At 48.4% G+C, this 21,257-nt stretch overlaps 1 protein-coding gene across 2 annotated transcripts in view; it reads right to left on the reverse strand.

Annotated features, from left to right (window-relative positions):
• Window positions 1–3,703: 3,703 nt before the first annotated feature.
• PIK3R5 (phosphoinositide-3-kinase regulatory subunit 5) overlaps window positions 3,704–21,257 on the reverse strand; it is a 28,537-nt gene continuing 10,983 nt past the window's right edge. Inside the window, exons 4-18 of one of the 2 annotated variants that reach the window (XM_085298308.1) lie at window positions 20,540–20,678; window positions 17,566–17,635; window positions 15,920–16,094; window positions 15,096–15,249; window positions 14,152–14,235; window positions 11,885–12,632; window positions 11,276–11,429; window positions 10,931–11,056; window positions 10,517–10,642; window positions 9,362–9,455; window positions 8,079–8,155; window positions 7,451–7,544; window positions 5,776–5,858; window positions 5,094–5,203; window positions 3,704–4,070 (exon numbers count right to left, since the gene is read on the reverse strand). In XM_085298308.1, the coding sequence (XP_085154434.1) occupies window positions 3,929–4,070; window positions 5,094–5,203; window positions 5,776–5,858; window positions 7,451–7,544; window positions 8,079–8,155; window positions 9,362–9,455; window positions 10,517–10,642; window positions 10,931–11,056; window positions 11,276–11,429; window positions 11,885–12,632; window positions 14,152–14,235; window positions 15,096–15,249; window positions 15,920–16,094; window positions 17,566–17,635; window positions 20,540–20,678 (2,376 nt within the window). In that variant the 3' untranslated portion in view covers window positions 3,704–3,928. Of the gene's footprint in view, window positions 4,071–5,093; window positions 5,207–5,775; window positions 5,859–7,450; window positions 7,545–8,078; window positions 8,156–9,361; window positions 9,456–10,516; window positions 10,643–10,930; window positions 11,057–11,275; window positions 11,430–11,884; window positions 12,633–14,151; window positions 14,236–15,095; window positions 15,250–15,919; window positions 16,095–17,565; window positions 17,636–20,539; window positions 20,679–21,257 lie in introns of both variants that reach the window. The other variant, XM_085298307.1, reaches the window with a different exon arrangement.

The raw sequence follows: 21,257 nt of genomic DNA on the forward strand, positions 1-21,257 counted from the left end.
ATTTGGGTTCTCACCTTAAACTTCTCACCAGGCATATTTTTAGAAAAAAGGTTTTTCTTTTGGGTTTGGATTTAAGAATGTGTGTCCCTCTATTTTTCTCTCTTAAAAAAAAAAGAAAAAGAAAAAGAAAAAGAAAGAAAAACATGGACTGAGAAGGGGAACTGTGTTTGCAAAAAATTGTTACTCCATCTTGAAAAAAAGAAGTATTTTTCTTTTGAATTTCATTTCCACTTTCAAAAAGCACTTTTCTTTTGAGAAAAATTAGCACATTTTGCTATACTCCAATCAGAGTGAAAAACATGACAGCCAATACATAAGAAAATACTGATTAACAGTAGTTATTCTCATCTGTTCCTTAGCTTGTCTACACTAAAATGACCTTTTCCTTATTGTTTTTGTTTTGTTTTGATTACAACCTTTCAGCTGTTATACCTGCCAAAGAAGCTTCTTTCCTTGAATATTCAATGCAAGAGAAGGGCGACACTTGAAACAGTTAAGCATTTGCCAATGTCATTTCATATTTCAGAATACCTTCAGCAGCAACAGCTCCATCCTCCAGGTCTGCATCCTCAAAGATGTGTCTTTGATGATACTTGCAAAGTATCTTTGTGAGTCAGAAGTACCCCCAGTACCTGGTTGCTGGACACAATCTGTCAGCTCTGGAGTATTTGCCCTCCCTCCCTGGGCTCTCCCATCCAGCTGTGCACCCTGGCAGGCCTTTGCCACGGCCCAGGGAGCTGCCAGGCACTTGGCTTGCAGAGTAACTGTCATTTTTCAGCAAACATCATGGAGCCTCCTAAAAGGAAAGGGCATGCACAGATCTCATCTTGCAGAAGCTGTTTTCCTTTCTCCTTAATCCAGGATGACACCAATTTGGGATTGATAGCATCAAAACACGCTTTTTTTTTTTTCATCCACAGAAGAACACAGCAAGCTAAATTAACTGCTGTAATTTTCCTCTGGAACTGGGCTCACCAATGTAACAACTTTACCAGCCTTTTCTTGCTCTCAGGTCAACTATTCTGCAAAGGTCCCAGGTGTACCCTTCCACCCACGTGGAAATAAAAAGCCCTGCTACTTCCTGCTGTTGTGCTCAGGAGTTACTTGACACAAACACTGTACTTGTAACAAATCAACATTTAATATTTTACAATTACTTTAAAAGTTCTTTGAACAGTATTTTACAGATCAGCACAGTCATTACAAAGATTTGATGAGACTTCACGTATATACAAGGATGGCTTGAAAGAACCTTTAACTTCCTTCTTTTCCTTTTTTTTTTTTTTTTTTAACATCAGAGGTCAAAAAATAGGCGGGATTGTGCTTGTTTTTCTCCATTACATGAAATTTTTCTTCAATATTTTCATAGGGCTAGCTGAAACCAAAAAGGTTTATGTCATTAACGGTGGCAAAGATATATTTAGCCACGGATATCAAGATCACAAATAGCAATGTTTTGACAGGATAAGGTGCTATTTTAAAGTATTGAACAACAACAACAAAAAAACAGCTGTCAAATTCCAGCCCCATTTAAAACAACGCACACAAACTTGTTTGAGAAATGAAAAGTCAGCAGGAAAACTTTTTCCAAGTGCTTGGAAAGACCTAYTGAAGTCTATTTCTAGTCCCTTGAGCATGTCAGACAAAGTATTGATGTGCAGAGGAAAACACACAGTAGCGATCTCAGCTGGCATTTCCACATCACCCTGCWGGCACCCTAGCAAGAAAGGGGACATCCCGCTGCAACCAGGCAGCGGTTTGGTGTCCCTGTTGAGTCCATGCTGGGAGCAGAGGAAAGACACTGCCCTGCACAGTATTAAATAGCAGGTGCTCTATAGGTTGGTGTGCAGACATGGAAGGTGGGTCCTGGCCAGGAGTCCAAGCTAGCTTCGAATCACAGTGGAGCCAGAACCTCTGTGTGCGTTCAAGTGATGCTTTGCCCTGAATAAAGTCTTTTCTTGGAGTCCACAAGGTATACCATCCTTGGGATGGTTTATTCAAGTAGGTGGATGAAAAACAGAGGCCTTGGGAGCATGTTCACATCTCATCGACGCTCATCTCTGGCCATGGGCAGAAGCTGCACCCAGAGTCGATAAGGACACCAAAGCACCTTGTCAATCTGAGATATTCACCAGGCAAGACCAGTCCCACAGGCCTGGACRAAGCTGTTCCAAAACAGCAACAGAGGTGATGGGGAGAGGGAGAGAAAGCAGGTCCACCAGCTGACAGACCACAAGGCCCAAGTCCCTGGGAGCAGAAGGAATCCCCCAAACCCTTTCAGGAAGGTTGTGAAGGAATCCTACAGACAAGCCTGGCCCACACCCCTCTGAGACAAGTGAAGCCCTCTTGGCTCTGGCCCTTTTCCTGGCAAATTTAACCTTCAAAGTGTTGAGTCTCCTCCAACTTCCAGGACAAGGGGGACTGCTGCTCTGCCAGCAGCCCTGTGGGACAGAGTCTGACTTGCTCTAATGAGTGCTAAGAGCTGATCAAGTCCCATTTTCTGAAGGACTGTCTGACGCACACTGAACTGAGTCACCATGGCTGAGCCCTGCAGCCTCCCGGCAGCCTGGCAGCCCAGGGGGCYATTTCTAGCCACTGCCCAGAAAGTGCATGTCCTCAGCATTCGGATCTTCTTTGCCTGTAGCAGGCAGTACAGACATGTTCTTTTGCCTGTCATCATTAGTGCAATCATCAACAACTATTGAGAAACAGCTTGAAAGCTAAGAAACCAAATGAGGCTCTTCTCACTTCTTTTATTGCTCCTGGAGTCAGACTACCTCTAAATACCCCCAGCTATTGCACCTTTCTGTACCTATAGCCTTGTAGCAAGAAGAGGGGGGAGGGGGAAATGCCCCTCTCTGCAGGAGAGAGGGGATCTCAAATCCTATTGCTGCTGCAAGTGTCACTAGTGTTTTTCATGCTGGGTCCTTCTCTACCAAATCTGCCCCCTCAGGTGAGTTAAAGGCAATCCTAGAGGTTTCCTCTGTACTTCCCTCCCTCCTATGAGTGTAAGTATGATTCCTGCCATATTTCAAGCAAGTATTGAGCATTTGATGCCTGTGATGCCTCTGTCATTCAGTGCCGGGGAGCAGGCCACAAAAGCATGGGCTGGGTGGAGCTCATCCCCTTCTGAATGAGCTCTAAAAGTCTACAAAAATCATTAGTCCCTCTCTCGGAAGTCCTGGATTTACAGTAAACACGTGTGCATGACAAGCCATCAATGCACTGGTATAGCCTATTGCACTGGATTCTCTGAAACACAAACAGCAGCTCTTCCTGGGCCTCAGCTAGGTCCCTCTGCTACGCACTGTTTCTCTGCAGGACACACACGTTTTGTAATTTAAAGCAAATCCATGAGAAAATCTATCCTCACCCCCATCCCAAAGAGCTCTCCTGACAATCTCAAGATTTATTGAGTGAAATGTCAACAGGACATCAGCTAAGTAGCCTGCAACTCTCCACACGTTGAGGGTGACTTCACTACCACTCAAGCCAAGCACATTCATTTTCCGCAATGCCTACCCACCAAATCCCTCCAGATGACACTAGCTTTGCAGTAACTGTCAAGTACACCCACAGCACCATTTGCTGGCAGGGGAATATCACTGCCCTTGCCTTGCTCTCTCTAACCAGGTGTTGGCAGTCTGCTGAAGCATGTGGACATCTCTAGGAAACTGCTTCCCTTGCATTGCTGAGRAACCCTGACAGGTACGAAAGCATAAAACTTAGGTTCCCATTTCCTGAGGACAGGCTAAGCATAGACCAGGAGCGGCTCAGCCGTGCTAATGCTTTGGGCTATAGGGTGTCTTGAACAAGAACTGTTGGGTCTCCAAACCCAAAGGAGTACAGCCAAATTGCTCTTCTTGTGGCTATTTTGGTATGCTGGATGTTAGTGTGGTCTGAGAGGGCACAGGGTCTGGCTGTCCTTCTATGGCAGTGCTCCACTGAAGGTAGCGATGGGTAAGCACAGAAGAGAATGAAACTCAGGTGGTTCCTGAGGAGGCAAAGAGGGCATTCTCAGTGCAAGGGGATCATTGTCCCTTGGTTTGTAGCACACAGAGATCTCACACCTGCAGGGGAACAAAAAGAAACCAAGATATTGGTAAGGTGTGTGGCTGAGAATCACAGGCCTTGGGTGCAGCAGAAACATCYGTAAACAAATAGGAATCCATTCACTTTAACAGGACTGGCATTTGAGTGCTGAGAGTTTAGGTCCCTTTAAGCTGCTCTGCTGGAAGCAGAAGCATCCATAAAGAGTAATTTCTGAAATTCATTAGGGAAAATGAGAACTTCTGCATTCTCAAATCTGGGGGAAGGGAGAATATCTGCTTTTTCATTTCTTGCATTAAACTCTCACATTAGCCTCCTAGATTGGCAATAAAGTTAAATTATTAAATCTAAGGAGAAGTTTCTTTCTTTTTTTTTTTTTTTTAAGAAATAAATTAAGAAATAATATCTGAAATTTTATCCATTTGAGCCAGTATAACTTTGTGGAGTTCTGCTCTCCCTGAGGGGCACATTAAAATGATTCCAGACTTTAAAGGTCAATGGATCGGCTGGTTTCACCCCTTTGTGCCCATGGAAACATGCTGCCTATAATGAGTTCTCAAATCCCATTCCCAGTGAGCCAGTTTTCTGCTCTAGGGACAACACTAATAGAAGGAGAATCAAATGAACAATTCTTGGCCCCTCTACCCCAATCTCTCCTGTGAAGATCACAAGTTCCTACTGCAAGGGATATGGCAAAGGCGATAGAGAATCCCGATGAAGTTTGGAAGCTGAAGGCTCTGTTTGTATCCAGTGCTCCTAAATATCTCACTGATGCTTCATGGCTTTCCTTTGGCTTACAATTCATCTTGCTGTAAAAGTTGTCTTCACTGAGCTGAGGAGTCAACCGGGATCATCCTTTAGACTGCATCAGTCAAAAAGGTAAACTACTACCAGGATCTAAGCAGGACCGTCCATTTCCCCTGAGCTCAGTTGCACTACAAAGCTTGGAATTACATCACCCAGCTCAGTCACGTGAGATAGATCCACCATTGTGCTTGGGACCACTGACCACAGCATGCAGTCAGCTGCACTGGAGGTCCTACCTGGTTACACTCTGCAGGATCTTCTGCTCATCCTGGTCCAAGCATACGGCAAAGGAGGACTGGACACCAATAATCTGGACCTTGTCTACTTTTATCTGGGACACACTGATCTGCTGAAAGAAAAAGCATTCAAGTGAGGGAGCTCACAAGGCTCTGTGCAGGAAAAGAGAGCAGGGGAAATTACTTTGCAGAAAGCAGTAATGTGTTTGCAAGACAGGATTTGGCCAGGGAAGGGCAATGACATGGGCTCAGAAAGGGGAGGCTCTCTGCCTGGGGCCAAAGTGATCCCTGTTACATCTAAGGTATTTATTGTTGCTCTGGAAGCAGCATTAGCATAATTTCCCTTTACTACTTGCAGCTTTGCTACATGATGACCTTTTTGCTGATCCATTTCCCAAATCCTGGGACAGGCCTTCCTTCTACAAGGGAACAAGCCTGCTCCAGCCTCCAGAAACTGTGCAACGCAGATGCCCCCACTGCAAACCTTAGAAGACAACTAACCTGCTTTCATATGCTGCTGGCCTTGTAAACCAAGACTGGTGGCCAGTGGCAACTGGATCCACCAAGAAGTTACTGACCACTTCCAGGGTCTCGAACTCCAACTCCTGCCCTGCTTTCCTCCCCTCCCTGACTCAGGCTGACCTCTTATTACCAAATATAAAAGCATTGTAATTTGAGTTACCTGATTGAAACTTTTCTTGGATTTGGAGTTTTGCCTTTTGACCACCTCAGTCATGGTTAAGTTGAGACACTCTGTTTTTGAGGCTGCAACAGAAAGGGAACTGTTAGCACTTCAGGCTTCTGGGCCACTAGTGGGAACCTTGATGGTCCCTCCATCCCTCCAAGTGTTCCAAAACTGACCAGTCTCAGCAGGACTCCATTGTCAGGGGAAAGCACCTGGCTGGAGAGGGAACATTCAGCATTCAGGTTCAGATCCTTGCTCTGAGCCTTGAGGCATTAATCGTCTTGGGATAGTGACAACCTCTATACATACACCCTGATCTAATCAGTACACTTTCCAGCCTTCCTCCCTCCCTGCCAGCCCACACAAAGGGAAGGCAACTCAGAGACATGGGTAAACTTGGGTACTTAAAGAGTAACTGCAGACTGCTTTCTAAACACGGCAGCACAGGACATATAACTGTATTAGGATCTAAGTACAAGAAAAGTCATTGCCTCATTGCCAGGAGGAAATTCTAGCTCCCACCATGGCCCTTGTTGCAGTCCACCTGGAGATTCTTTTTCATGTCTGGAATTACAGTGACATCCTGTGGTCAAGCTGGTGTGCACGAAAACCCACAGAGAATATCAGGAGACTAGGTTTCTTTTGAAAGGTAGATTGATAAAGGAGAAGCTTCTCCCCAGTATGGAGCTGAGGACAGCCCCCTGAAACAAATTCATAGCACTGGCAGCACGAGTGAAGCTCCTGAGCTAACACAGAGAAATCCAACTCAAAATACAGGTGTACAGTGGAGATGAGCAAATAACTCCTGTTGGAGTATTTCCAGGATTGTCTGCACAGCCTCACAGATGAGGTAACAGTAAGAAGAACCAGAGACAGAGGCTTAGGTGGAGCTCCATGGGCCATATAGAACAGATCTTGTATTTGGTAGATCACCCACTTGCCTCAACTGCTCTGCTTACAAACATACATGTGTCAAACACTGAGCACATGAGGAAAGAGGAACTTTGCAGCTTTATTCAATTTACTCAGAACTGACTGTCTGATTGCCAAAATAGGGCAGCTTTCCAGCAAGAATGAACAGTATTGCTTCTAAATAAGCACACTAAGAGACTGAAGATGTTGCTATGTTTGAAAATTTCAAAGCCATATTAATACTACATAAGGATCTGACTAGAAAAACATTTGTGAAGCAAAAACGCATGGCAGTCAGCTATCTCCAAGCTATAGCGAAAGCCCACTGAAAGTTTGCTGCGAGGTGCAGCTGCTAAGAACAGATTGACAAGTGCCAGCTTCCTCATTCCTATTTTATTTATTTATCTCTCCTCACTACACAGGTGTTGTTCTGGAAAGCACTGCTCTCAGGTGACTGTCCTGCTGTTTGCACAGCCCCAGYCTCTTTCCTAATGGACATCCAACACAACTAAACAATCCCCTTGCTGGAAGCTTCAGGACAAGGGGAAATCAAATTCCCCTCATCTCTGAAGTGCTGCTMAGCAAGAGCCAAGGAGCACAGAATCCACTGTCTCAGGGAGCACCAAGTATCTCCCACGCATCTTCTCTTGCACATTAAACATCCTTGCTTTGTTCYAGTGAGAAGATCCATGCTCTCCTCTCACTCTGCCAACCCCTCCCAGTGCTCCCTTGGAAAGCCACAAAGGACATCTGGACCCACCTAGTTCTTCATACTTCTTGCAGGCTTTGCTGAGGTTGACAGATGTGCAGACCTTCTCAACATCATTCCAGTGACTTCTTCCACTGATGGCTGTCTGCAGGGACCAATCAAAGCCTATGAGACACCACCTTCCAGCCTGATATTACCCTACCTCCTCATCCCTCACCCTCTGACTGGACTAGCTCAGATCTGGATTTACCTACAGCTGCACAGATAAAGTTTGAGTAAGCATTAAAATGCATTTAACATTGGATTTAGAAAAAAATGCCCAATGTTAACAGTAACTGCAGAGGAACCAACATAACAGAAGGCTTGCTGTGATCAGCAGGAAATTGCTCCCTGGAAGTGGAGCGAAATCCACCTGTATGAACTAGCACTCAGTACACGTCCAAACTACTGAAACTGGCTGCATATTCCCTATTTAGCTGGGCTTTTCAGGATAGGAAGGTCACTAGTAGTCAGCCAGTAAGCAGATGATGAGCCCGAGTTTGGCTCATTTGGGCTTGGAATCAGACTTTCCCAGCACACTGTCAGCATTTGTAAGCTCTAGCCTCCGTCAGCCCCTAGCTGAGAGCATGTTTGCACGGTTTCATGTCACATTTTCCCTGTGCAAGTCCCACGGACTCACCTTGCTGTAGGCGATTTGTAGTGTTAGTGGGATTGCTTCTCTGTCTCCATCTATACCCAGCCTTTTGCTGCCTGGACCTACATAAAACAAAGAGCAAATGTCACTCAGTGGCTTTTTATCCTCGTTCTTCAGTGGCCTACTGCTACATCAGTGCACTCAGTAGCTACAGAAAGGGTTCCTGGTTTTCTGAACACAGCTAAAGAGTGAAAAGGCAAAAAGAAGAAAAGGGGCTTGAAAGTTACCACAAAACAATTAATCCAAGCTAGGAATTTCAGCACAAAGCCCGGCAAGCAGCTTTGAAAAACTGACAGTGGTACTGGCTAAGCTGGTGCAGTGGGGTCAGTGCTCCAAGGAATACACAAAGCAGTAAAGGGCTGCATTTCTAGTGCAGTTCCACTTTTTCAGGGCATATTTGTGTCCAGAATAACTTAGTCTTGAAATTCTGTGCCCAACACTTATTAATGCTTTTTCCTGGATTTTTCTTCTTCAGTTGCAAAATGACAACACAGTAGGAAAAAGCAGTCAAACAGGATTGGTGGTTTTATGAGCTACTGGGAAGAGATCTTGGTTAAGTCTACATTTTGAGGGCATAGGGTGGTAGCACTTCATATGGAGGATATTTTACAGTCTCTGTTTAGCAGATAAGGAGAGATCCCAGAAAAGAAATTAGTGGGGTTTTTTTGGTTTGTTTGTTAGTTTGTTTTTTTTAAGTGACATGTTTAAATGCAGTATGTTAGTTGACCATGAGATGTCTCTGCAAGCTGTACCATACCAGACATTATGTGGTCTTTGGTAAGCTGGGAGAGAGCTGGAGACTGGACTGCAGGCAGATGCTTCTGTAATTATTTCTCCTGTCTCTAATAATTTTATGAATTTCTAGTTTAAAAACATAAGGATGTCTCTGGCTTGAAGGCTCCATGCACGTGCGAGAAAAGCATTCCTCCTTCCTTACTTTGCCCAGTGAAACTAAGTAAATGGAATGAGGTATTTTACAAACAATCATCTCAGAAAAAGCACAAACAACAGAATGCAGCAAAACAAAAGATGAAGAGCTGCACTTGGCATCGCTTCGCTTCCAAATCTGAAAACACACGTAGACCCTTGTTCATGACGCAGTCTGGGTTCTGACCGCTCTTGCAGCCCATGTGTGGTGCCAAAGCTGCTGGACACGCTCCCTCCAGCCCCTCTAAGGAGCTGCTCTATCCACCTCCCTGCCTGGCTAATTCACCCACCTCTGCTTCAGAGTTGTTATTGCAGAAGCAGAATGGAAATAAGCTACAAACCTGATGCCTTTATGGCCCGCGTAGCAGCCGAGTGGCCCAGCTCAAGTGAGTGGATGAAGACTTCAGTCATCTTTTCCCCCCCTATGAAGGTCAGCTGCCAGGGGAAGAAGAAACAAGATGTGATGGTGAGGAGACCCCATGAAGCAACACAGCTGGGGGATCCCACCTGCATCAGGCAGTGTTCATCTCTCTCATTCCTTGCAGCAAGGAACAAGTCGATTTGGGCAAACACTTTCAAATTTTCAAAATACACCTTTTAACCACTGGCTTGGGTGGCATTTGCCATTAGCTGTACTTCAGACTGTTTTAATAGGCCACCAGCAAATAAAAACAGACAATCCACTTACAGAAAACTCCTCAACACACTGGAGAAAATAAATAAATAAATAAATAAACAAAACATGATGAGCCTAGCAGTAGGGTCCAGGCATCACTTTGGGTAACAAAAATCCCAGCCTCAGAGCTTGTACCGAATCGCAGCAGTTCTGCTTGCCATGACTCTGCTGCAGCCCATCCAGCGCTGCAGCATCAAAGTAATCATTATGGCAATGCATTCAAGTCTTTCCCACCATGTCTGTGCACACAGTGCAGGCTCGAAAACAAGCTTGCTAAAGAGGGTGTTTTTTTTTGGGGGGGGGGGGGGGGGGGGGGGGGGGGGGGGGGGGGGGGGGGGAGGGAAGCAGAGCACAGGAGGATTTTGAGGCTTGTGAATGACCTGCTGGCACTGATGGGAGTCACTTGTGTGATGGAAAAAGTTATCTGAATGGAAAACTGTTTTTGTGCCATGAATTGTCTGAGCAGAACCAAGCCAGAGCCCCTAGGGTGCCATGCCAGGCACCAYGCTAGGAAGCAGCTAGGCAGTCCTGGCAGATGCTGCTGGCTCACCGAGTCAGCTAGGTCTTTCCTGGCTAATCCAGAGCCTCCTGCACACTCTTAGTCACTGAGTCAGAAGCATTAGCCAAAAAGCCATGAGCTCWCATGTAAGGGGCACCCAGCAGGCTCCCCAAAGGAATAAAAGGAAAGACTCAGCTTTGTCTCATTAGCCCATGGAAACTGTGTGGTACCCACGCCCGCTTTACAGGTAGTCCTGAGTTAGTCACAGAGCAGATCTTCCTTTCCCTCTAGCCGAGACAGGACTGAGACCTCTTCACCTACCTCCGTCTGGTAGAGCTGCAGCAGCACGGGGCGTGTGGCAAACCGGCAGTAGTAGAGAATCATGTCAGCCAGGATGGGCAGCTGCTCCCTCGAGTCCTCCTGGGGCTCAGCCTCTGGTTTGGCAGACTGAGATGGCAGGTGCAAGTGCATGAGTTGCAATCCTGATGGGCACATGCACACACAGCCCAGTGCCAAGAACTGCCTATCCCACCACACTGGGGACAAAATCCTCCTCCTAATTCCTGACCACTAAGGACTACCCCATGTCCATCCCCTATTCCACTGTACAGGACCAGGCCATTGGTTTGGTGGCTTAGTGTACACATAGGATCCTTCCTTCTCAGCTCCACCATACCACCAGGAAGAAGAAAGACAAGAAGAATGCCAGGCCCTACCATCTGGCCATACACATACCTGACAGAGGACATCCATGGGCAGGTTCATCAGCCCAAGAACGTTACGCTCGTACCATGGGTCCAACATCCCAATGTAGTGGGAGATGTCATTGGTGCTGGTCTCCAACCTGGCCAGCGTAGGCTCCTGAAACCAGACACACTATGGTCATTCTGGAGCTTCCCCAAGAACAGAGGTGTAATGGCTGCTCTTCAGCCTTCACTTGAGGCTGGCAGAAGAAACATCAGTGCTCCTCTCAGGCTGCCCACCAGCCTTCAGGCTTCACACACTGCCACTCTATGGACAGCAGCATGCCAAGAAGAGCACCAGCGACCCTGCAAGCCCTGCAGTGGGCAGGATACCTACCGTCTGTGCTGAGCCTCGGAGTTGCGAGTCCCCTGGGGATGGGGGAGGATGCATCAGTGGGGCTGACGGAGAGAGGCAGCTCCTCTTCACGGGGATGTAGTAAAACTGCAGCTTGAAGTACCTTGTCAGTGAGGGGCAGGTGCTTTCTTTTAGTCTAGATCAAGGTGCGAGAGGACTGGGTGAGTAAAGCACTCCAGTGTGTCCAGGGAAGGCAAGATATGATCTGCAGAATTAGACCCCAGTATCAACCTAAGGATCCTTCCCCTCTCCCAGGGCAACATGGTGATCAAACGAATAAGAAATAAGAGACCTATGGACAGGAATCCTTTTGCTCCACATATTTATATAGCATTTCCACAACAGCATCATGGAGTGATTTAATGCCAGTGCCGAGTGGTAGCAAATGCCTCCGATGCCTCCATTCTTAGACAATGGCAGAAAGATGTCCCTTTGCCATGTCACACAGCACTGGGGAGTCCTGGTTACTTATGACAGAGGGACCACTACCAGGACTCCAAGGATCACAGCAGAAAGGCATCCAGCACCACATATCCATCAGCCAGGGCATGCGGGTACCCACAGCCAGGTCCCCGGTACTGCACAGCTCACCTGAGGTTGCTGTAGGCCCGGGCCACTTTCCCTGAGATACGGTCAGAGCCGAAGACCACAACACGCATCGTGGACACCTTGGCATCCTCGTCATAGCTGAGGAAGGGCCTGCGGGGGAGTCTCACGTGCTGTGGCACATACTGTGCTGGGAGCCGCTGACTTAGGACATGCTGGGGCAGTGAATGAGCTCGCCGTGAACGGGTGAGAGTGCGATGCTTGGCTTCGGGGTTACACAGGCTCTCAGCCCGGCGCAGGGGCAGCGAGAGTGAGCCCATGTCTGAGCAGTCCTTCAGGTCTCTCCTCAAGACCAGTTGGCTTTTGCTCTTGAATAGTTTGTAGATCTTGTTGGTCAGTGTGTGCCTGTATTTGTGGTGGGTCTTCTCCACCTTGAGCTCTGGCCTTCCTACCATGTCCAGAGAGTTCTCATCACTGTCTTCTGCATAGCCACTGTCCATGCAGTCCCTGAGGCTGGAGACAAAAGACTTCAAGGATTTTCTGGAGACCATCGTCAGCTCTGAGATGGAGTCCTTGGAAGCAGTGAAGAGAGACACTCGCGAGTGCTTAGATCCTTCCTCTGATAACGCTGAGTACAYAGAATCTTTGGAAATGGCAGAGATGGGGGAAAGCAGTGAGTCTCTTTCTGGAGAACAGCCATCAATTTCCACTTCCTCCTCTTCCTCCTCCTCATTCTCCGAGACCATGGGCTCAACAACGCGGAATTCTTTGCTGAGGACATCATTGAGGACATCTGAAAGGCAAAGAGACCAGATCTAGCATGGACTCCTAACACCATCAAGAGACTCTACCATAGCCATTAGAAATGTAAACAGTGCATTAGCATCCCAGACATCCACTGGAGCTGCCTGCTCTACTGCAGGTTGGCCAGTACTGTCTCTAATCCTGAATGATTCTAAACAAAGAACTAAAACTCTACCCTTTGACAACACTTTTAGATTTCCATAAGGCACTCAGATTTGATGACAAAACAAAATGTGTTTCTCTTTGAAATCACATTCTGTTTGCGTTCTCAAAAACCCAAGTGCAAACAACAGTTTGGACTTTGCTTCCTTCCTACTCAGATTTCACAATGCACCATACGTCCGATCTGGGTTTAGCTGGGGAGTAGGAGAGGAAGCAAGGTATTTCAATAAACGAGCCAAAAATCAATGGTCAGACACAGAGAACAAGGCATCACCCCACTACAGACCACTTCCCAATAAGGTCATCCTAGCTGCAAAGTGCAAACCAGAGCTCTTAGCTCGTTGGAGCCAGCAGGCAATAAACACCAAATCTTCACAGGAAGAGAAAAGGTCTTCCAGGAATAGGGAACTTAAATCAAACAGCAYAGTGAAAAGGGAAGTCATCGCTTCCCCTGCAAAATTGCTGCAGTAGGACCAAGAGCATTAAGAATCACCAGTTTGGACATTAGAAAAAACTTCCCCAGCTACCCCTATGGTAGGAACAGTGAAAGAGTTGTAATGTTTTACAGGTCTTAAGAGCACAAACTTCCCGCTCATGGACCAGGATGTTTTTCTGTCAATGCTCAGCTGAGAGGTAGTGCTGCCCATCCATGCAAGGCCTGCATCCTTCTGTGTGGAAGGATGCAGAAGTACAAACCAGGAGAGGCCATTGCTGAGATTTCAGTGCATTCAGGCTTTTCTAGCAACAAGCATCTCCAGGGTATGAACAAGCCTTACTCCTTGCAGAGGAGCTCTTTACAGACCTGGTAAATGAGGTCTCAGTCCTACAAACATTCACATGGACGTTATTGTACTGAGTCTCTTCTAACTTAACGCGAGGCACAATTTTGTCCAAGAAACCAAGCCTGGCACGCTCTGTCTCCAGCAACAGAATGCATTTCAGGGCCATTGGTGCCTCACTCCCAACRTGTCACAGTGCAGGCGAAGGTTTTGCTTGGGAGTGCAGCAGGTGTCACCTCAGGGAGTCCTGCTTGAGCAGGTGGCCTGTGTCTTCTCCCGTCTGGAGATGTGTCTGTGGGATGGACACATCGCTGCCAGGGGACGCCAGAGCTCCTAGCCTGCTGTGTTACACCACCCACTACCACTGACWATTTAGCGGCTCCTTCAGGCTCTGACTGCACTTGGTGCCACATGCCCCAAGGCAAAAAGAGCTCATGGTGGGCAGACCTGCTGCTCTGTCACTCCTGTGGTCACTGAGATAGGGTAGCCCTCCTGATGAGCCTGCCTGTGATGGGCACCAGAGGGCTGAGATCTCCTGGAGAAGACAGGGGTCACTTCTCAGCTTACCAAAGTTATCCTGATCCCAGCTGTAAGTGTAACAGCGAGCCGGGGGGATGGGGATGGTGTGGAGCTTGTGGGCCTGGGCCTCACCTGGGAAGAGAGAGGAAGAAAAGAGAAGTTAKTTTGCAGGGACCCTCCTGCATGGAGACACTGTGTCAGACCACAGGTTCCTCCATCACTCTGCCTTCCTCCTCAAYGTCCTCAGGACTACTTGCAGAGGATGACAGGGGATGCTTTCCCTCCCAAAGCAAATTTAACATCCTTGCGTGGGTCTGGGATAGACCCCTCCTGACTGCAAGCAGAGGGAATGAGGCCCCAGCACAGCCTGTCCCATCTGCTTACAGCAATGTTTAGTCACCATGTTGCACTCCCCACCTGCCCTCCAGCTCCACAGCCTGGATACCGATCCTGGTGGCTCCCAAGCTTTACCCCTCCAAGTAACCCTCCCGCTAGGAGCTGTCACCCCCAGGACCTACAGCGGCCTGAAGCAGATGCTGTCCACCTCAATGCACATATTTGCAGCAGCCCAGGTCATGTGTAGCACCAGTGCTGCTGCCATTATCCAGGAGCACTAAGAGATTGTGTCTGTGGGGATAAAAGGACATTTGGCACTTCTAAGAGCTATCAGTTCAGGCTGCCTGCAGATTCAGGCAGATATCACTGTTACAATCAGTTTCTGATTGAATGTTTTTATCTCACCCACAAAGGCTGGAGATTTTTGTTTTGTTTTGTTTTAATGAAAGATGAGAAACAATTTCTGGTTCATCATGTGGTTATGAAATAAGACCTGGGCTTTTCTGTTGTGCTAGGTTGAAACTTTGTGCAAAACAGGATTTCACACTTCAAAGGGCCAGCTCCTGACACCCTCAAAACAGAGGAGTTCATCTTTTGCAATGGGCTGAGCTGTCAGAATACCCTGGAAGACGTGATGGCCCAGAGGGGAGTCTCACCCACAACTGCAGAGAAGGCTGCAGCTCCAGCGATGTCTTGCAGAGCAGAYTGCAATTGTTCTCGTGCCAAGGCCGAATCACTGCTGGCAGCTGCTGTCTCCTGGGCCTCTACGGTGCTGGCGTAGATCTCCGAGAGCTCTTCTAGTGATTTGGACTGAAGGGGAATAGAGGCAAAAAGAGAGATGGAGTGGGTTCCTTAGCAAAGCTAAAGCACAATGCTGTRGGGCAGATCATTAGGTGCCAACTTCCCTTCTTCTACTATCTCCTCCTCCCCCCAAAACTTCTGCAAAGGAAAAAGAAAAAAGAAAAAAAAAAGCCTTTACGCATACCTAAAAGGTAAGTTTTCATCCTCTATGAACACCAAAGTGCTCCTCTGACCAAATGAAAACTTTGGTTCTAATTCAAATCTTTCTCCCTCTACTTAAGCACAGAGAAAGGAATGAAGCAGTAAAGCAGTAAAAGGCAAGGTACTCCCTCCTTTCACAGCACAGAGCTCAAGTCTAAGCTGAGCAGAGAAGGGAAAGATGTATGTTTTTTCACAAGAAGTGTTATCAAAACACTTTTTTTTTTTTTGAGGATCAAATATCATTTTGGTCAGGAAATACATCAGCCAGTTGCACCCAAAATGTCCCCAGCTGCACTGCCGCATAACCAAAGCGATGAGCTGGACCACCGTGCTGCAAGATCTCACCTCGTCCCGCAGCCGACAAGGCTTGGAGTGGTTTGCTGCTCACTTGTCTGAGTGCTTTCCTGCAACAGCTGAGCCATGCCAAGGTGCCATGGCTGCATCATTCATGGGCCTGGCAGGACAGCGCAGTGCCTACCTTCAGGAGGTGGCGGAGGCTGTCCAGGTCGCAGCGGGTGCCGAAGTTGGCCTGGTAGAGGTGCTCCAGCAGTATGAGGAGCGTGGCACGCCGTGGCAGCCCGGGGGTGCTCAGCTTCTCTGCGATGGAAAGGAACTCGCTCTGCACCTCGGAGCGGTTGAGCAGCAGCACGGTGCTAGGGGTGGAGGGGACAGCGATTAGCCAAGCAGGCAGGCTCGTTCCCTGTGCTGGCCACCAATGGCACATGGGGGACACAAGACTCCTGGACGAATTCACGCTAGATGGCAGTGTCCTCTCACAGTAGTGGCAGCCAGGCTCTAGGTCTGTGTAGGGGTGCCAGATACGCACCACGGGGCCATGGCCAGCCTCCATCCTCCCCGCGTGGGACATCCCTTGTGCATGGACTGTCCTGTGTCACCTGCTGGGCTGGTGATACAGCTGCTCAAGCATCCCCAGCCAGCTCCAAGTCAACAGCCAGTTCTCCAAACCCAACACACAGCAAGAGAGGAAGGGCAGGAAATTAGAAGTCCCCCCACAGATATCTTCCTGCTGATRGATGCTGGTCAGAGCACTGCTTCTGAACTTCACAGTGCTGCAAAGAATTAAGCCAGCTGAAGAACTCTGCTCTCAGCAGTGAGACCATGCAGGTATCATCTAAGACGTCTGTGCTGAGAGTGGCTGGATTAACGTGCCTGRGGCAGGGGGGCTTCAGAGAAAGCTGGTGTATTTGCTTCCAGCTCAGGGAATGAGCACAAGCTTTGCGTAAGGCCAAAGTTCAGCTTTGTGTATAGCTTTATGCCAATTTTTCTGTTTTTTATGCAGATACAGCCATCTTGCTGTAAGCCACCGATGGTTGCAGTGTAAGTGTGAGGAACGGGATAGCGGTACTGGGAAAGCACCATATTTACAAGAATGCAGCTGAGTGAGGTACACRTTGTTACAGCTACAGAGACAGACCCAGAGCTGCACAGCGTACATGGACAAGCCAAAAAAGCAAAACAGCCTTCCCACACAGAGCAGGGGTGGCTGCACTAGAAGGACCGTCCCCCAGGCTGGGCACCCACAACCAGGCCTCATTTTCCTATTTACAAATGAGGTGCACTGGCAGGAAGAAAGTTTCAGACCTTATGGTTGCAAGGTGCAAAGTCTGAGTGCATTCAGAGCTGCAAAGCTTTAGTTAACCAAACACGAACCCCCAGCACTGCCACAGCTGGGAGAGACTCGCATTTCTCCCACTTCAGGCTTGCTGCTCCAGAGTACAGAGATCAAACTGTCTCCTGGAGGTCTTCTAATGCTGAGATCAGCAGCGCTCTGGGAGSATGTTTTGCCTTTCCTGCCTGTTCACACCAGCTCTGGATCCCTGGAGGGAAAAAAATGACTCTGGGAGATGTGGACCCTGATTCCGAGCTGCTGCAGGAGCAGGAGCAGGAGCTGCTGCAACCTCCTTTCATCATCTCTGTTCTCCATCTCCTCTCCCCAGGAGCCCCAGCATCCACCACTACCTTTCAGATGCGGCTCGCTACAGCCTTGCTCCTGCTTTTTAATTAAGGCTGGCTGTGGAAAAGCAGCATGCACTGGCAGAGAGACTACAGGGAGCGATGCAAGCAGTGCTCACAGAGGCTCAGCCCTGCCCTGGCCACACTTACACAGTGGAGCTCTGGTAGCTCTTCACAGGCAGCCCCTGCTCTGCCCTCACCAGCCTCTGGAATGAAATCCCTGTGGGAGAGAAAAGAGGATATGAGAGACAGCAACACTGCAGACTGCTCTGCCTCAGGAACACACCAGCTTTGTCATCTAGTGTAGCCTTCACCAGGCCGAGCTGCAGGGAGGATGAGCTAACCTCATTTCTCAGTTCATGGCCTGGGCAAAGAGGACTTACCKACCCAAGCCCCCAACTCTGAGGCTGGCAATCGCCTCCCATCAGCTAACATAAACCCTGGTGGTGAAGTGAGAGAAGGTGCTGGAGTAGGAAAAGATCAGGCAATGAGTGAAGAGGCTTTGAGGAAGAAAGGCTGGAAACACAAGGAACGGATGGAGGTGATGGGAGAGAAGCCAGAAGGCAAGAAGGGAGAACTGCCCAGTCCTCTGGATTCACAGCCCCTGAGATAGCTGGCAATAGCAAAGCCTGTTTTACCCCTAAGTGGCAGATGGACCAAGTGTATTTTAGAAGCACGTGCCTAAGAAAGATCCTGCAGCCTCATCAAGATCCAGCCCCGTTATTACCACAGGCAGCTACATCCAAGACTGCGTTGCTGCTCATAGCCCCAAGAGCAGCAGCTGCAGGGAGCGCCATACTCCTGCAGGGTCAGGGCTGGGCTCATTGGGTGGCTTGCAATCTTCCACATGGGTTCTCTGACTACAACTGTGTTTACCACTCTTGCTCAGGATAAAGCTCGAGCCCAGTTTGCAGATGATACTTTTGCATTCTTGGCAAATACTGAGAGCTGCTTGTTCTTGGTTACTGTTTACCCTCATCTCAATAAAAAGCTTTTGCTTTAGCCTCATGGCTGGTCATGGAACCTATGGAAGAAGAATAGGAGATCTCAGCCAGGTTTGCAGTGGAGGATGTAATTTTGCTGTTCTCGGCTCCAGATGGCAGGGAGAAGCTTTGGCCAGTGAGCAGCACTAGTGTCACCTGCCACAATACCACCTCCTGTGCAGGGGGGGAAACCTCACGTGTTTGTAGGAAAGGAAAAGCCTTTGGATCAAAGTTCCCAGCTCAGATAGCCCTGGGAATAAGTGACAGCATGACAAGAGCAGGATGCAGCAAAAGCCTCTTAGCACTGAGGTTTTCACAGCAGTGGTTGCAACAGGCCCCCAGTGGGTGTCACAGTAATAACTGACCAGAAAGGAGCTGGAGAAGCCCTCAGTGCTTGCAGATCATCAGCCTGGCAGTAGCCGGGCATGTCCTCACCTTCAGACCCGACCTAGCTTGCCCAGCACCAGCACCAGTCACATACAGGCTGCTCTGCAGGCAGAGCCTGAGCCCAATGCTCCTTCCCACTCACCCTGCACTGTGGAAGCATGGGACAGGTGTCCACCTGCCTGTGCCTGGCCTGCAGCTTTGAGTTGGAGACTGGATGTGCACAAAGACCCACCCTGGACCTCACACAACAGTCTTGGTTTGCATAGAGACTTGCAAAAAGAGAGGTTTAAAGGAAGGGATCCATCCCAATCTCCCCTCTGCACACTACATGGCCAACGTGCTGGCCCCAGGGATCCTGCGAATCTGCAGGCACAGGCTAAGCTGTGTTGGCATAGCGGGTCTGCAATTCACACTCCCCAGTGTTCTTGACCAGCAAGCTTTGAGCCAAGRCTAACACAGCCAGTTTGGTATCCACACTGGCCAAGCTCAACTTCCCAGGCCTTGAAAGCATCTGTCGTACAACCTGTGCCTACCACTTCACCCATCTTCCCACAGCTGCAATCACCATGCAGCACCTCAGTGCTGGCTAAGAGCCCTGCTGACACTGGCCCTGTGAATCACCCCTGGCTGCCGCTCACCCATCTTGCATCTCCATAGGACGTTGCTGCAGGGTCGCAGTGGTGACCCCATGTTGCGTGCCTTGTCAGCAGCATGAGGAAGCATTGCTGGCCTCAGCTGCCAGCAAACACAGCCATTCAAGCTCTCCTAAGTCCTGCTCAGAGCAGGTCTTGGTATCATTGGCTCCATATGGGGATTAAACAAGGGCTGAAATTTGCTCTAATGTAGGACTGTGTAATAATGACTGCACAAGCCATCAAAAGACGGGAAGATTAGGAGAAAGGGCCTTTTAGAAATAATTGGAGGAACTGCTCCACTGGGAACAACAGGACACATCCACAAGGAGTACTTAATTAAGAGAAGCACAGTTGCTGGTGAGAGATGTGTCCAAAGCCATATCACAAGGTAACATCTCTGCTATAAAGAAACAGCTGGGGAGTCCCTCAGACCCTACAGAAATTTCCAGGCAACGGCAGGCTCAAAGGCTAAAGCCACCTTGATGCTAGTGAATGGACCCACTGTTATTATTCCAGTTACGCACTGAGTCACTGAGCATCTCAAACAAAACCCTAGGCTCGGCAGGCGGAAGGAGCCAACACATGCTTTGCCATGCAAAAGACCCACCAGACTGAAAGGCAGCCAGGAGGCAATTACCTTTTTTGCTAACCCATACAAGTCCAAGAGTCCTGGGATGCTCCCACTACCTTGCATATAAAGCAACCACTAAAACCATAACCCAGCTGTCTAACTCTGCTCCTCCAGAGAAATGCAGTCTCACCTTGGTACCTGTACCTCACCTGTACCACCAGGGTAAAACATTCAGAGGGTGGAGGGTAGAGATCCTCATGTCCCAGAAAAGCCAAGGTGAAGGGGATGCAGAGCACAAGGTAAACAGACATCATGCTCAAACTGCATGGGACTCATGGAAGCAAACGGAGATTAAGACAGCAAGATCAGGAAAGTCTCAGCYGGAAATGTGGCCATGGCCAGTCACAGCACCAGGCTTTTTTGCTGAGACCTGCAAAATGGGCACAACCTCAGCCCCTCACTATAGTGCACCCCTAGAGAAAAGCCATGCCAGCACCACGTGAAGACTGTGCAGTGGGGTGGGAGCAYGTGGGCAGGCTTCTGCTTACCTGGGGCCTTGAGCTCATCACTGATAAAGGTGAGCAGCTCCCGGAAGATGTCACAGTAGGGCACAGGCCAGGTGAGGAAGTTATGGTAGATGCTGGCAGCCTTCAGGAGCAAGTCGGATCCTGGAGGAAAGTGAGGAGCCTGCAGGAGATGGGGCAGGGGGAGCACAGTTAGAAACAGAGCAAGGACATGAGCTTCAATGTCTGAGCTACCACCACCCTCAACCTCTCTTCCCAGAGATGTCCAGGTTGCACAAGGTAATTATTGCATAAGAAAGTGAGGGTTTAGGCTGGAAGTGGGAGAAGGAGGACCAGACCAGAGGTTTGCCAAGGGACAACCTGTCCTACGCCAAGGAAGGGTCAAAGAAACTCCATTTTGCACAGCTACAGAAAGACTTGATCCTTTCTGCACCTTCCCAACCTCTGCCTACGGCTCATGTGCCAAAGTCAGAGTTTTTCCTGATATATATTTTAAGATAATTAAAGATGAATCCCATTAAAGTTTGTGCTTTTGCAAGGTCTGGCAGCAATGATTTCCTTGGGATAATGATGCATTGTGCTAATAATAATAATAATAAAAAAGTATTTCCTGTGAAAGCTCTGCTGCTTCTTTTCGTTAGAATTGTCTATATATTTTGCACAACTGTAAGGGACAATGAAAAATTGGYGTTCTCTGCACAGAAACATTGTCCGACTCTTTCTGATAGACCCRTCTTTAAAT

The sequence above is a fragment of the Rhea americana genome, unplaced genomic scaffold (genome assembly GCF_003343005.1).
Source record: "Rhea americana isolate MKP2758 unplaced genomic scaffold, rheAme1 scaffold_138, whole genome shotgun sequence".
NCBI lineage: Eukaryota > Metazoa > Chordata > Aves > Rheiformes > Rheidae > Rhea > Rhea americana.